We start from the raw sequence: 16,806 nt of genomic DNA on the forward strand, positions 1-16,806 counted from the left end.
TACGCCATTTAATTTAATTTCAAGTCCTCGGACACATCTCGGCACTAAAAGCCATACGCCATTTCATTTCATATCATCGGACACATCTCGGCACTAAAAGCCATACGCCATTTCATTTCATTTCAAGTCCTCGGACACATCCCGGCACTAAAAGTCATACGCCATTTCATTTCATTTCAAGTCCTCGGACACATCTCGGCACTAAAAGCCATACGCCATTTCATTTCAAGTCATCGGACACATCTCGGCACTAAAAGCCATACGCCATTTCATTTCATTTCAAGTCCTCGGACACAACCCGGCACTAAAAGCCATACGCCATTTCACTTCATTTCAAGCCCTCGGACACATCTCGGCATTAAAAGCCATACGCCATTTCATTTCAAGTCCTCGGACACATCCCGGCACTAAAAGCCATACGCCATTTCATTTCAAGACCTCGGACACATCTCGGCACTAAATGCCATACGCCATTTCACTTCATTTCAAGTCCTCAGACACATCCCGGCACTAAAAGTCATACGCCATTTCACTTCATTTCAAGTCCTCAGACACATCTCGGCACTAAAAGCCATACGCCATTTCATTTCATTTCAAGTCCTCGGACACATCTCGGCACTAAAAGCCATACGCCATTTCATTTCAAGTCCTCGGACACATCCCGGCACTAAAAGCTATACGCCATTTCATTTCAAGACCTCGGACACATCTCGGCACTAAAAGCCATACGCCATTCCACTTCATTTCAAGTCCTCAGACACATCCCGGCACTAAAAGCCATACGCCATTTCGTTTCAAGTCCTCGGACACATCTTGGCACTAAAAGCCATACGCCATTTCATTTCAAGTCCTCAGACACATCCCGGCACTAAAAGCCATACGCCATTTCATTTCAAGACCTCGGACACATCCCGGCACTAAAAGCCATACGCCATTTCATTTCAAGTCTTCGGACACATCCCGGCACTAAAAGCCATACGCCATTACATTTCATTTCAAGTCCTCGGACACATCCCGGCACTAAAAGCCATACGCCATTTCACTTCATTTCAAGTCCTCGGACACATCCCGGCACTAAAAGCCATACGCCATTTAATTTCATTTCAAGTCCTTGGACACATCCCGGCACTAAAAGCCATACGCCATTTCATTTCAAGTCCTCGGACACATCGCGGCACTGAAAGCCATACGCCATTTCATTTCAAGTCCTCGGACACATCGCGGCACTAAAAGCCATACGCCATTTCATTTAAAGTCCTCGGACACATCCCGGCACTAAAAGCCATACGCCATTTCATTTCAATTCCTCGGACACATCCCGGCACTAAGAACTATACGCGTTTTCATTTCATTTTAAGTCCTCGGACACATCCCTATACTAAAAGCCATACGCCATTTTATTTCAAGTCCTCGGACACATCTCGGCACTAAAAGCCATACGCCATTTCATTTCAAGTCCTGGGACACATCCCGGCACTAAAATCCGTACGCCATTTCATTTCATTTCTAGTCCTCGGACACATCCCGGCACTAAAAGCCATACGCCAATTCAATTCAAGTCCTCGGACACATCGCGGGATTAAAATCCATACGCCATTTCGTTTCATTTCAAGTCCTCGGGCACATCCCGACACTAAAAGCCATACGCCATATCATTTCAAGTCCTCGGACACATCGCGGCACTAAAAGCCATACGCCATTTCACTTCATTTCAAGTCCTCGGACACATCCCGGCACTAAAAGCCATACGCCATTTCATTTCATTTCATTTCAAGTCCTCGGACACATCCCGGCACTGAAAGCCATACGCCATTTCATTTCATTTCAAGTCCTCGGACACATCCCGGCACTAAAAGCCATACGCCATTTCACTTCATTTCAAGTCCTCGGACACATCCCGGCACTAAAAGCCATACGCCATTTCACTTCATTTCAAGTCCTCGGACAAATTGTGGCACCAAAAGCCATACGCCATTTCACTTCATTTCAAGTCCTCGGACACATCGTGGCACTAAAAGCCATACGCCATTTCATTTCATTTCAAGTCCTCGGACACATCCCGGCACTAAAAGCCATACGCCATTTAATTTCATTTCAAGTCCTCGGACACATCTCGGCACTAAAAGCCATACGCCATTTCATTTCAAGTCCTCGGACACATCCCGGAACTAAAAGACATACGCCATTTCATTTCATTTCATTTCATGTCTTCGGACACATCCCGGCACTAAACGCCATACGCCATTTCACTTCATTTCAAGTCCTCGGACACATCCCGGCACTAAAAGCCATACGCCATTTCATTTCAAGTCCTCGAACACATCCCGGCACTAAAAGCCATACGCCATTTCACTTCATTTCAAGCCCTCGACACATCCCGGCACTAAAAGCCATACGCCATTTCATTTCAAGTCCTCGGACACATCCCGTCACTGAAAGCCATACGCCATTTCATTTCAAGTCCTCGGACACATCCCGGCACTAAAAGCCATACGCCATTTCATTTCAAGTCCTCGGACACATCTCGGCACTAAAAGCCATACGCCATTTCATTTCATTTCAAGTCCTCGGACACATCCCGGCACTAAAAGCCATACGCCATTTCATTTCATTTCAAGTCCTCGGACACATCCCGGCACTAAAAGCCATACGCCATTTCACTTCATTTCAAGTCCTCGGACACATCCCGGCACTAAAAGCCATACGCCATTTCATTTCAAGTCCTCGGACACATCTCGGCACTAAAAGCCATACGCCATTTCACTTCATTTCAAGTCCTCGGACACATCCCGGCACTAAAAGCTATACGCCATTTAATTTCATTTCAAGTCCTCGGACACATCCCGGCACTAAAAGCCATATGCCATTTCACTTCATTTCAAGTCCTCGGACACATCCCGGCACTAAAAGCCATATGCCATTTCATTTCATTTCAAGTCCTCGGACACATCCTGGCACTAAAAGCCATACGCCATTTAATTTCATTTCAAGTCCTCGGACACATCCCGGCACTAAAAGCCATATGCCATTTCACTTCATTTCAAGTCCTCGGACACATCCCGGCACTAAAAGCCATACGCCATTTCATTTCATGTGGCCAAAATACTCATGTTTCTACTTTTTGATTTTGTGCATGACTTCTAGCTCTTTGTTGAGCTTTGGAGTACTTCAGTGTTCTGTCAACCCATGATATTGTGAGCAGATGTCGATAGCACCACATCTCAAAGGATCGTAGGTTTTTAGTGGTATTCTGTGTTAAAGGTAAGGTAAGGGTGTGTTCTGCCCGAAGGCAGGTCCAAACCTCCCAGAGGTGTACCTGAGCCGGAGTTTACGTACGGTAGGGTGGCCAGTTCCTTTCCGCTCCTCCATTCCCTTAGCCCCCACCAACAGCGCGTGGCAACCCGTCCACTTCTCGATCACGCCCAATGTTGCTGAACTTCGGAGATCTCACGGGATCCGGTGTTTCAACATGGCTACGGCCGTTGGCTACTCTGTGTTAGGTTGGGTGTTATTTTACTGCCCCCACCCACAGGAGAATCGCACAGACACTTTAGTGTCGTGGTTGAAGGTGTAAAAGCAAATTAACCGGAACCTGTGTACAGGGTAGGCAAGATTGTGAAAGACAGTGGTCCGATTGCAGATACGGTATTTAGACAATGTCTACGGTTAAACGATGCCTAAGTATGGCTGCCGCATTGCAGATACGTTATTTATCACTTAGACAGTGTCTAAAACCGATGTTGAACCGGTCATGTTTAAACACTGCCGAGAGCACTCTTTAACCTTTAACTTATGTAATTTGTATTATCATATTGAGACGATTCCGGGAAGAAAGGTTAGTCCGACGGCCTCTCTGTGGGTCGCACGCTGCTAAATCGCAGCAATTCGTTTGACATGCACGGGGAGATACGTCTTAAAATAAGGTTTCGCTTTTCGAGAGACTTGCTTCTTGAGGCTGACAAAGTGACAGTCCGGTAACTGTCAACTTAAATACAATTCTTGGCAACCGATATATTGTATTATATACATGGGGTAATTTCCATGGAATTATAGGTCACTTCGACTACATACATATCAGAATTACTTGTCCCGATCGTCAGAGGGCTGTCACATACATCAACCGGGAGGGATTCACTTATATTTACTGCCAAGGAAACACACATAATAGTGAAAACTAAAAAGTAGGTTGTATGGGGTTTTTATATATATAATCATATAAGTTTTCGGCAACTATCAGATAGGAAAAGGCAAGTGGTGCTGATAATTGTTTAAAGAGGACTGGGGAAGAAGAGCCTTGGTCATAATAACAGCCCTAGTATTTCCCTGGTGTAAAAATAGGGAAACTACGGAAAACAATCTTCAGGGCTGCCGATGATGCGTTTCGAACCTACGATCTCCAGAATGCAAGCTACATCTATATGGCCTGTACAACACACTCGGTTACACACGACTATTGCTTCATCTTCCCTTCGTCGAAGCTACCGTATTTATGAGTAGATTACACTCGCTGTAACAACACTATAACGAAAGCTACACTTCCCCGTACGGTGGCGTGTCGCTTTAGAGTCCATAATATTATGAGTTATGAGATTTAATATCCACCAAAAGCGATACTCTTATCTGTGGGCAAGTCGTGTTCAGCCATATTTGAGTAATGTGTGGGAAGACAAACAGTTGACTGGCGTTCGGCACGCGCACCGCCGAATTTTATTGGTTGCGACAAGCAAAGAGTTACATGAAAGATACTTCTGTCTCCATTTTCAAACCAAAATTGAAACTTTAAGCGATGTCTAGTTAAACATCGATTGAACATGGTTTATGCAATGGAAGATCGTGCTCATTTTAGACGTTGTTTAGGTAGACGATATCTAAGGCTTAAAACTAGCCATCGTTTCTGCAATGGGCCCAGTGGGTTTACTATTCTATGATGATCTCCTTATCACTGTGACCTAGATCCAATCGAACGCATTTGAAAATTAGTGAAATAAAATCGTTAAGACGTTAAGCTTAGAGCACACCACCGGATGTATTCGACAGCAGTAGGCTACGTGCTGGCATCGGCTTTCAGTCCCTCCCTATCTCATTATCATACATCACCATGACCTCCTTCCCAGAAGCGCAGGTCGTCCATGACCGTCAAGTAGAAAGGCCTGCACCAAGCGAGCCGGACGCTCCCGCCACAAAAAGCCATACTCCAAATAAGCGAACTCTCTGATGAATGGATGTTTTCAACTATGTCTTATTCAACTTCTAAGGCATTGAAGCGACCATCATGTGAAATGTCGGCTTCGTACATCAAACGGTTTTGGGGGAATGAATATCTGTCTTTGTGTCTTCGCTCCCATTTAACACCATGAGACAGGACATTTTTCAAAACATATCTTATTTACGAAGTGTCGACCTCCGGATCAAAAGATAGCGGGTTCAAACACAGCAGAGGTAGTGGGATGTTTGAAGGGCGGCCCTTGCGACACTCCATGCCGTACAATGTCGGCAGGTGACACAAAATCCGACAAAATACAATAAAACTCAGCCATATAGACTCCTAAGATAAATTCTGTTTACTCTGCCGTCTAGTAGGCTTACAAGGGAAGTATCAGGTAAGAAAGTCGACCGTGCGGTTAGGGGCACGCAACTGTGAGCTCGCATCCGGGAGATAGTGGGTACGAATCCCATTGTCAGCAGCCCTGAAGATGGTTTTCCGTGGTTTCCCATTTTCACACCAGGCCACGGCCACTTCCTTCCCATTCCTAGGCCTTTACTGTCCTATCGTCGCCATAAGACCTATCTGTGTCGGTGTGACGTAAAGCAAATAGCAAGAAAGTCGAAACCTACCTTGGAATATTTTTGACACAATCGTTGTTCTCTCAGAGGACAACGTGCGGAAAATCAGCCTCCAACTTTAACTGCAACTCTCCGAAATCATGTGTTGAATCTCCCATATGGATCAATGGGATGTGGCGCCAGTACTGTACATGTTAACTGGAGTGGACAGCCCTCGTGCCCGACGTATCCGAGGCCAGTGATAAGCACATCCACACGCGCTGGTCATCTGTGGGGTGTTTCACTGAATCCAGCAATGAAATGAAATGAAATGGCGTATGACTTTTAGTGCCGGGAGTGTCCAAGGACATGTTCGGCTGGCCAGGTGCAGGTCTTTTGATTTGACTCCCGTAGGCGACCTGCGCGTCATGATAGGGATGAAATGATGATGAAGACGACACACAGCCCCCATGCCAGAGAAATTAACCAATGATGGTTAAAATTCCCGACCCTGCCGGGAGTCAAACCTGGTACCCCTGTGACCAAAGGCCAGCACGCTAACCATTTAGCCATGGAGCCGGACAATCCAGCAATAACGTAACGGTTTTGATGGTTTAAAGAAAGCAAGACAGTGAAAATGAGTTCCTCGGAGGATGACGTTTTAAATACTATAAATGTAGCGGAGGTTGTAATGAGTTATTTCCACGAAAAGGCGTTTTCGGGAAAAATTAGCTCAAAAGAAAAGGAAATGGGACAATATCTCATTGATTTCATGGAAAATAATCGTAGAGGAGTGCAATGTATCGAGGAGGTTTCTCCACAGTGGAGACAGTGAAAGCGAATCAAGTTATTCCGTTAAACCTTCTGCCGATCGCAAGTGAAACTCCGGATCCCAGCTCGAGACTAGAATGTTACTCCCCGGAAACTAGTGATGCTCCGAGTCCGCTGCCATCCAAATCGTCCAGTTCTGGTTATAAAAAGGGTGCCTGAAAACATCAGTATGGAGTGAAAGAAGAGAGCTATAAATTTCTGGCTTAACGAAGGTGGTAAACAGCGATTATCACTTTCACACGTCCACAGATATTTTGGTTTAGTGAAGTCGGAGCGATATCTTTACTTGCGAAGAAGCAGTTGGAAAATACGGGTATGTCGGCAAGTCCGACTGAACATAAAAAAATTATGTATGAAAAACTCTGTTCCAGTTCCCAGGAGGCAAGAAGGGGAAGGCGAAATGGTTTCCAGGAGGCAAGAAGGGGAAGCTGACATGTAAGTGAAGAAGATTTATGACCGTGGGCCTTGGAAACTGCACATGAACTATCTACCGAAAAAAGTAACTTCTCCGCCTCTCACACCCGGATCAGCCGTTTCACGAAACAACACAGAACTGGGAGTAGGAAAATCACGAAATGTGTATCACATTCGTATAATATTTTTTTAAATTTATTTATTTATTTATTTATTTATTTATTTATTTATTTATTTATTTATTTATTTATTTATTTATTTTTTTATTTTTTTACAATTTGCTTTACGTCGCACCGACACGGATAGGTCTTATGGCGACGATAGGACAGGAAGGGGATAGGAGTGGGAAGGAAGCGTCCGTGGCCATAATTAAAGTACAGCCCCAGCATTTGCCTGGTGTGAAAATGGGAAACCACGGAAAACCACCTTCAGGGCTGCGGACAGTGGGGTTCGAACCCACTATCTCCCGAATACTGGATACTGGCTGCACTAAGCGACTGCAGCTATCGAGATCGGTAATACAAAATAATAAGGCTGCAGAAGAATTTCTAGAGGCGGCTCGAGAACGATTCTCTATTACACACGGATCAATGCAGGTTCGAGCGCAAAATGCGATCGAAAAGGATTCTATCTTTTGTAGGTGAGAAACTCACACACACGATAGCCCCAAAAGGTTAGTTCACTCATACACTCATACACCATAATACCAACAATCAGTACGGACGGTTCTTTGTTCCCTAAATTATTTATTGTACTGCAGGAGCCGACCGGAACCTTCAGTTCTCTGGTTTCAAAAAATATGTTTAAAGCAGATAACATCGTTGTCATCGCCACAAAATGAGGAAAAGTGGGGAAAACAGAACTGAAAATATGGTTTTGAGAAGCCTTTATTTTTCGTTCTCTGAAGACAACTGTGCCCTGCTTTTCGATTTGTGGACCACATACAACTATTCATGAAGACATCCCTCCACGCAAAACAATCGAACTGCTTTAGATTCCTCAAGGTACCACGGGCATAATTCAACCGTTAGACAAATTCTTCTCCGACAGTGGGAAGCTTTTTATTCTAACTTTGCGTAATGATGTTAAATTTGAGGTTCACCACAGAGACACAATCGTTAAACTGCAGTCCTTCATACATTTTCAGTTTTGATCTCCACGATTTCGGGATATGATAAAATATTCATCGTTTGGAATGAATTACGAGTTCGTACTGCCCGCTAAATATTGTTCGGAGAAGAAGAAACAAACGTATGAAGAACAGCGCGACAAAGAAGCTGTAATTCTTTATTCTTGGTGTACAAAAACATCTTGTGCTATCATCACGCAATTTACACCAGCCATTTCTGCTATACTTTTGTGAGTAACTGACACGTGAGTGAAACAATACAGTTTCAGAGCGGGTCGAGAGACTTCATGCATATACTGCCACCACACCACAACTCCGAGCTGGCTCAGTGATGTCCAACTGCATGAGTATCGGGATTCCAGGTACGATTTCGGAACCTTGCAGTTAAATCTGGAGGCCAATTCTCCGCACGCTACCAGTATAACGATTGTATCAAAAGAAATTCAAGGTAGGTTTTGACTTGCCGTACCTGATACTTCCCTTGTTGGAGTAAAACGGACCGTCGAAAACAGATAGCGTCAAAATAAAATGTTTACATACGGTAGCTGAGGCCATATTATTATTATTATTATTATTATTATTATTATTATTATTATTATTATTATTATTATTATTACGATGTAAGATATTGAAGCGATCATCACGTGAAATTTTTGTTTCAAACGTCAAGTGTATTTTGAAAAATTCATATTTTTTGTTATCGGTCCTAACCCGTATTCAAACCCCTTAGGTGTGGAATGATTTAAGACTATTTCCTACGTAATATCTAAGACATACACCCGTCATGATAAATGTCAACCTCATACGTCAAACGGTTTCTGAAGAGTGAATATTTTTGTTTTCGTAGCTAACCCCATTTGAAACACTTGGGGGCGTTGAAATATTTAAAAACGTGTCTTAAATACATTTTACGACATGAATGAAAGGCCATTATGTAAAGTTTCACAAGTTCGTAGGTGAAAATAGTTGTAGAGAAAGGAGTTTGATTTTCAGAGTCCTAAACCCCAATTAACCCCCTGAACGATGAAATCTTTTCAAATCTTTTCTCGTGTAACATTTAGATATTACCAGCAAATGTACCCGTGCTTTGCTACGGTATTCGTCACTGTATAAGGATTAAATTACTGTACACGCAGTGAGTAAGATTATATTAAACTGCATGTCTCATAGCCTTATCCGAGAAACACCACGGGGAGGACCCCATACGTTGTTTCCAATGTAAGGTGTGTAGGCAGGTGTTAATGGCAGGCCACGTTTCCTACTTCCATTCACACTCCAGTTCGGAAATTTATACTAGAACGGCAGGCTCACTTGCCTACTGCACTTCACAATTGAGATGGAGAGTTTTCATTATAATGGCAGGCCCCTTTTCCTCATGCCAACCACAATCGAGTTGGGGAGATTGGATTATAATCGGCAAAACGTCATAGGACCAAAGTTGTAGATCTCTGGAAATCGAGCTACGATTGTGCTATCTGTTTTGTGATACGACTTACCGTTTATCCGCCAAATACCTCGGAACGAAGGTCTGCACCGTCGTTAAATTGCCTCCATATTTCGATATTTTGTGGGGTAAAAAGTGAAAAAAATGTAAACATCTTGGTATTTTTCCGTCGGTTACAGGTTAAAAGCTATAATTTTTCCAAATTTCAATTTTCTAGCTTTTTTGACAGATTGTACCACCATCTTGATTTGGGGAGATGGAGTAAAATTAGGACTTTCCAGGAAACTTTTAATCCCATGAAACCTACATGTTATCGCTTTGGATAAATGTATCCGACTACGTTCTTATGTTGAGCCCCAAATGTTAAACCTCCCAGCGTTGCCCCCTCAGGGAATTTTTGGAATTTTCAATTTTTTAGGGATCTTGCGGTCATCACCTTCTCTGTGACCAAGTTCTAGTTTCTAAGAGGCCAGGAAGTGTCTCATTATTTCACGTCTATTTTCATTTTTGTACCTTTATACATTTATAGGTCGCTCCATACCGACTTTCATTTACAGTATATGTATAGAAAAGAGAAACTATTACGTGTAATTTTAACTGTATACGGGTAAGGGTTTGTTTTTCAGGCTTTGACCTTCATTTTATACCCTTAGGCGAGAAATATTCACAAAGCCTTTCTCAATGAGCACTAACCAACACGTAAAATTTTAACTACCTTCATTAGAGGTTTTTCTGGAGTTACAGTGATCAGTGAGTGAGCCAGTGCGCTTTTGCTTTTATAAACGGTATACAGATGTAATTATGCAATTTATTCGTAAGTTACGATGTGGATATTGTTTCTTCTCGAAATATGCCTCTTCTGATGAGATCTAGTGTTTACCATGCACTATGTATTCTGGTATGGGCTAGAATAATTTTTTACTTTCGTTCATCTGTCTCAGTCTTATCCTTGGCTTTGACAATATGAAATTGACTGAGGTATGAGAGATACTAGTAATTCCATTCCTTAAGCAACCAGTCCCTGCTATGAATGGTGTGAAAATATTGCTCATACGGGCGACTGATGTGTGCATATCAGTGGGCTTGACAAACTGAAATGGAATTGCAACTTCTGACTCAGTGAGGAAATAACGGGAATCTACCTCACTCCTAGTACGCCTCTGTATTGATGCCTAGGCCATCTATGACAGCTGTTAAGGATCCAACCAGCCTTCCGAATGAGGACTGAATAACAACTCATGTAAATAGGACACATCAAAATTGTACCTATTCTATGTTGTGATCTACAGATGCGTTGAAAAAATATTTTTTTTTAAAATTTCTTTCACATCGTTTATACTTTTCTGTGTGATTGTGATTTAAGTGCTCTAATCCACAATTATTTGATTTCTTTTTGACTGAATAACTGAGATTTAGTGTTTAATGCGTACGGAGGGGTCCCAGTGCTCGAAAGGGAAAATAAATGTGAATGTGAAAATCCACTCTTGTACGACAAGAATGCAAGTTAGTTCGGAGTTCCAACAGAGTGACCAGTGGCATGTGCTGGTAATAAAATCTTGGTGGAGCACAAAATGTTGCTACCGTGAAACCCCTCACATTGGACACGGCTATAGCCTGGACACCCCTTTGGATTCGACATATATTGAATGGACCGCTCAATTCCCTATACATTTACATGTTAAAACCCTCTCCAACCCAAATTTATTTGGCACATGAAAAAGAAAATTCTTTAAAATACCCTTCAAAAAGTTATGAATAAAGTTCATGTGGAAGAATCCATACAATTTTAGGAAAAATAAAGAAAATAGAACAGTGGTTCCAAATGGAATATGAGAGAGTTACTTAGGAAATTCACAGAAAACATGAAAGTTAGTGATTCCAGTTGGAATCATAGGCCTGGAGAGGTTTAAAAATCCTCTGTAGATTCGACACCCCTCAACTCTGGACATTGGACAGCCATTAAATGACAGTTTGGACAGGTTCAAAACTATTTTGTTTTGCTGTTTTGTAATGGTTTAAAACAAGTCGTTGGAAATGCAGACTGTCGAAGAGCATGTAAAAGCAATAATGTTAATATAGTGAGTCTTCCTGTAATTTGGCTGATAAGTGTAACAATGCAATCGAATTTACACGGAGTGTGACGGTTCTCGACGCAACTTGCTGGATTTCTTCGCAGTGAATTGTAAGACCTTGGTGTTCCTAGTGATAGGTAACGTATTGGGAGTTCACGATGATATTCCTGGAATAATTGATGGATTTTGTTGCCATTGATGCTTTCACGGCCCGTACTTATACACATGATACTGTATAGGCTTTTGGGCTTATGCCGTGTCAAGAAAATAAGGTGAAAATCATTACGTTTCGCAGAGAACTGTGCTCTGCGTCATCAGAAGAAAATCTCGACTGTCCACGAGAAAGGCTTCTTAAACAATGACTTTTTAAAATTTAGACGTTATAATAGAAGTGGAAATGGTACGTTCATTCGTCACCAGGTGGCTCCCCAGACGTGGCACAGCCCTAGCGTTCGAAGCGGAAGCTGACCGAACCATCAGAATCAGTCTAAGAGGGGTCACATAACATGTGTACGTAACATGTGACATTGACACAAGCCTGGAATGAAACATCTGGCGATGAGGAACATACGAATTTGGAAAACACCGAGACGAAATAACAATAGTGAAGGGATAGCGAAGGGAACTACCTACGTAAATCCTTAATGGCTGGCAACCAGGTATTACATAATTGACAGCCAGTGTCCCTGTTGAAATTGTTAGGATTTCTACGTATTTCCATGTATGGATTTTTACAAAAAGTGATTTCCTCAGAAAAAGGTTGTCTTCATAAGACGAAGAAACAGTTTCACTTCCCAAGGAGCCACCTACTCTTCAAAAAGCTGTGCAGTGTATCAATGAGTTGGAACATTATGCGTTTTTATACCAACCAGGAATGATTGAAACTCTATTTGGATTACGTAGGAAAATTTAATTAAAAGTCGAAAAATAAAACAGTCTTGTGATTGCTTTTTTCCGATAAGCACTAAAGGGTGAGTTCTGTACGGTAAAATATGCAAATAAAAATACTGTAATGTTTATTTTTTAAATTTTATTAGACATGACATTCAGTGTACTAAATTCAAAGAACCACTCAGCATGAAAAATGAATCCTCTTTGTAAACGGAAACTAAACGTGGTGCACTCAACCAACTCTCACAAGGATGAGGCTACGCGTGTGCGTGCGACTAAACATCAGGTACCAACCGCGCAAACTGGAAATTCCGAGGGGGGCGCGAAATTAGGTGCGGGGATGCAATGCCCCCCCCCTCTCCTACCTTATAAGTCCCAGCAATGTTTTATTCGTCTTGTCCAGCGGAATAACGTTAATCTCACAGCAATAAAACTCATTCAGTTTTCCGAATTTTATTAATTTATTAAAACGCTGACATTATTTTGATGAAGTGGTGTGCTGCTCCTCCTTTACACCTTAGGACAAAATACCTCTGTATTCGGAAGACGGAGAAGGACTGGTCCCCATCGTCGGTTGTCCTGAGAGTGGTTTTCCGTGGTTTTCCATTCTCTTGCTTTAAGGTGAATGATGGGACAGTTCCCAGTATAGGCCACGACTACGAACCTTCTCATCTTCTCCGCACACCTCCTTATCCTATATAAATCTCCTGGCCTGGGAGACAGCGTCACCGTCTAGGAGGCCCGCCTCTCCGTTCAGGGGAGGAATGAAAACATTTAGTAGTAGTAGTTAAAACTGAAGACTGAAGACTGAAGACTCCACACACGCTCCAACTCGCTCGCCGTCTTGCTTGTACACGCATAGAAAAATCAGTTGCCGAAAGATTTACTTCGAGCCAAGCTTAAGACGTTACAGGTACGAAAATCCTACCACACACGCTCCGTCCTACCCAGGGGTGTGACACTTCATAGGGAACGTCCGAAGCAGTTCTGAGATGGGCCAGTCGATCTCCGCCAACTAATGAAAACTAAAATTCTCTTTTAGAGGGTTAATTTAGAGGGCAGAGGTTGGCATTACACATTCAGTTGCGTGGTACAGCAAATTCAAAACACAACACCGTTATCGTTGCGCGCGAAGGGACCTTGGTTGTACGGTATGTAATAGTGCTTGTTAGACGAAAATTTGTTGAGATTCTTTCGCATTGAACGAGATTTTTGATCCAGTTTTCTGAGAGTATGGTGTGAAATTATAATTATGCGCGTTCTTAGTGTGAAGAAATATTATTATGATCATGAACGTACTTCACATTGAACTACCCAGCTGTTGCGAGTAAACGTCTATGTGATTGTGCTTCTTACCTGCTGTTTGGAATAAATAAATTCAAAATATAAACTGTGTGCATTATGCTGTGTTTTACTTTCATCCTTTCCTTCTCGTGTTTTCCATTCCCATACATAAAAGTCGTGGGAAGGATTCAACGAACGAACGTAAGAATGAGGTTATGTTAGATCGTGATTTAGGCAAGTATGGGCGTTTTGGGGTTTTATATGAATTGCATTAACATTTTCAGTAATCAATGTTGCATTTATCACTTAATAGATGTAAATTTACATTAAAATGCGAACGGTGAAACAACGATACAAGCTAGCGTTATAACAGTATTGTCAACATACAAATACGGTAATTGCAATTTACTTTTCAAGTAAAAGGCACGAGAGAAGCTTTATATACAACTTTCCTACCGAAATACAATCATTATCTCTATCACAATTAAAATTTTAACAAAGTAACAACTATCATCATCGTGTTTACTACGAGGTACTATCGTGGGATTTATTTCCTTATGTTGGCAGAGAGAGAGTGGCCACTCTAGCTTCCATGACCTGTTTTCTCAGCCAACTTTATTATACAGGAGTGACGGATCTATTTCTCTTATATGATCCTTGGTCCTACCTGTCATCTTAGAACGGGCTGAGGCAAGACGGAGGCCCTTTACAGTTCAAAGTCTCCTTTAAGTATCACTCACCACACATGGTGACTGTAATATTGTAATTCTACAGTGGTGTTTCGTCATCCGCAACAAATGTATTCACGTATCCTATCCAACATAACTGTGCAGACGGAGCCACGGGTTTCTGCTAGTTAATACAATAAACGTGAAAATATGTTTGGAACTATCACGACTGACACTCCGAAGACCATCACTGCCACCATCACCGGAACTGACACGCCTGACCGACTTGATGCCTCTGATTAAATGTCAGACATAATTAGAATATTAACTGGGTTAACATACCAGCTACTTACTACTGTATAATACTGTTTCTTAAGGAGCTCTGGCAGCGAAAGTATTGAGCAAGTCGGAGGAAAACGTTGGTCTGATGATGTAAGAGTAGGAGGCCATGACATAAGATCAAGTGTAGTTTTTGTGCGTCTTATCTCCATCTATATGTTAGAACTATGCTCCGTTTGTTGTTTCTAGGCAGTATTTTTGACACTACATTAAGTGTTTAGTGTGTGTTAGTGTTATCTAGATAGTTTGTGATCGTTTATCACCTTTTTAGGCATTAATATTTCTTACTATTGTGCCCTAAGTATCAGCCATATTGTTTTTGCGTGCATTCGATCCATAGAGAACACTACGAAGAGAGACACTTGATAATAGGTTTACATTCCTGCCTTAAGTGTCAGCCATTTTGTTGACTTGCCACCAATATCACGGTAGTCATGGAGAAGGTGGACGCTATGTACGCCTTCGTAATGCTCTAATATGTATGGCCTTCCCGATGTTCCTAAGACACAGAGTCTACACTTTTGATTGCGGGGACAACGTTGCTCAACGTCCGTAGGTTTTTCGCCTAACATTACCCTACACTTGTCCTCCGGGTATATAGATAAATACATTATCGATTGATTAATGCAGGGACCGAATATCTCCCGGGATAAGGAGATAAACTTTCATCACATACTAACAGCCCCTTTGGAGGGTGGAAGAGCTGGTGGATGATTTGGACACTCTCTTGTCCAAGGGGTGAGAAATCGCCTCTAAAGGCGGATGAGCTACTTGTTGGCCAACGGTATGGGAATGCAGAAAGCAACGAGAAACTACTGCATTCGAGATCCAAATAGATTTCTCTAGTGACACATCATGGTTGTGTTCAAAAACAAATGTTCCGGAGTTTCAAGTCCGGTGGGGGGAAGAGTTTTGATCAACGCTGTAACAAACACTAGGTTATCATTGAAGAATAGTATAAAGAAAAGCATATGGAATATAAAGAAGATGGCTCAGGCTGGTAAAATAAACAATGCAATCCAAGAAATGGACAGAATGGACATTAAAATTATGGGAGTAAGTGAAATGCGATGGCCAGGTTCAGGTTCTTGTAACATTAATTAATGAACACAGAATTTACTACTCAGGAACATCTAATAAACAGTATCAGTCTGGAGTAGGATTTATAGTATCGAAAACAATCGCAGAAATTGTCACCAATATTGTACCTGTTTCGGAGAGAGTAATGTTGCTTCAAATAAGTGCTCTACCTGCACAGCTGAACATTATTCAGGTCTATGCTCCAACAACAGACCATAGTGATGAAGAAGTTGCAGAATGTTACTCCCAAATCACAGGTGTTTTGAAACAACTATCCAACAAAGATCTTACTATAATCATGGGTGATTTTAATACCAAGATTGGAAGAGGATCTGACGGCGATATTATAGGTCCCTATGGACTTGGTGAAAGAAGTGAGAGAGGCGAAGTTCTTAGTGTATTTGCAGGAGAATGGAAATTTGTAATAACTAACACATTCTTTACACTACCACCCAGACGTCTTTATACCTGGAAATCCCTAGGAGATTCAGATGAAAGTATTACCTGGAATCAGACTGATTATGTCTTGATAAATCAAAGGTATAGAAATTGATGTGTTTCAATGAAAACATATCCAGGTGCCGACATTAACTCAGACCACGTTCCCCTAGTTGATGTCTTTAAAATCAGAATGAAAAGAACAGAAGAAAAGAGTCAAAATATATGATATCCCAAAATTGAAAGAACCTTCCATAAGAGAAAATGCAGGAGTCCATCTCAATAATGAAATTAAGTCTCTGTCAGGTAACTTGTGCACTGAAGAGAAAATTAAAAGAATAAACTCTCTAGTGGAATCCGTTAAAGAGGAACATTTGAAACCTAATGTCACCAAAAAGAAGTCATGGATGACTGAATAAATACTTGAAATGATGGACAGAAGGAGGAAAGTGA

The 16,806-nt window shown here is 41.8% G+C and overlaps 1 protein-coding gene across 1 annotated transcript in view; it reads left to right on the plus strand.

Moving 5' to 3' along the window:
- LOC136879326 (phospholipase B1, membrane-associated) overlaps positions 1 to 16,806 on the plus strand; it is a 103,669-nt gene that overhangs the window by 2,029 nt on the left and 84,834 nt on the right. Inside the window, exon 2 of the mRNA XM_068229061.1 lies at positions 6,966 to 7,029. Within this exon, the coding sequence (XP_068085162.1) occupies positions 6,966 to 7,029 (64 nt within the window). The remainder of the gene's footprint in view (positions 1 to 6,965; positions 7,030 to 16,806) is intronic.

Source organism: Anabrus simplex, chromosome 8 (assembly GCF_040414725.1).
Source record: "Anabrus simplex isolate iqAnaSimp1 chromosome 8, ASM4041472v1, whole genome shotgun sequence".
Classification (NCBI taxonomy): domain Eukaryota; kingdom Metazoa; phylum Arthropoda; class Insecta; order Orthoptera; family Tettigoniidae; genus Anabrus; species Anabrus simplex.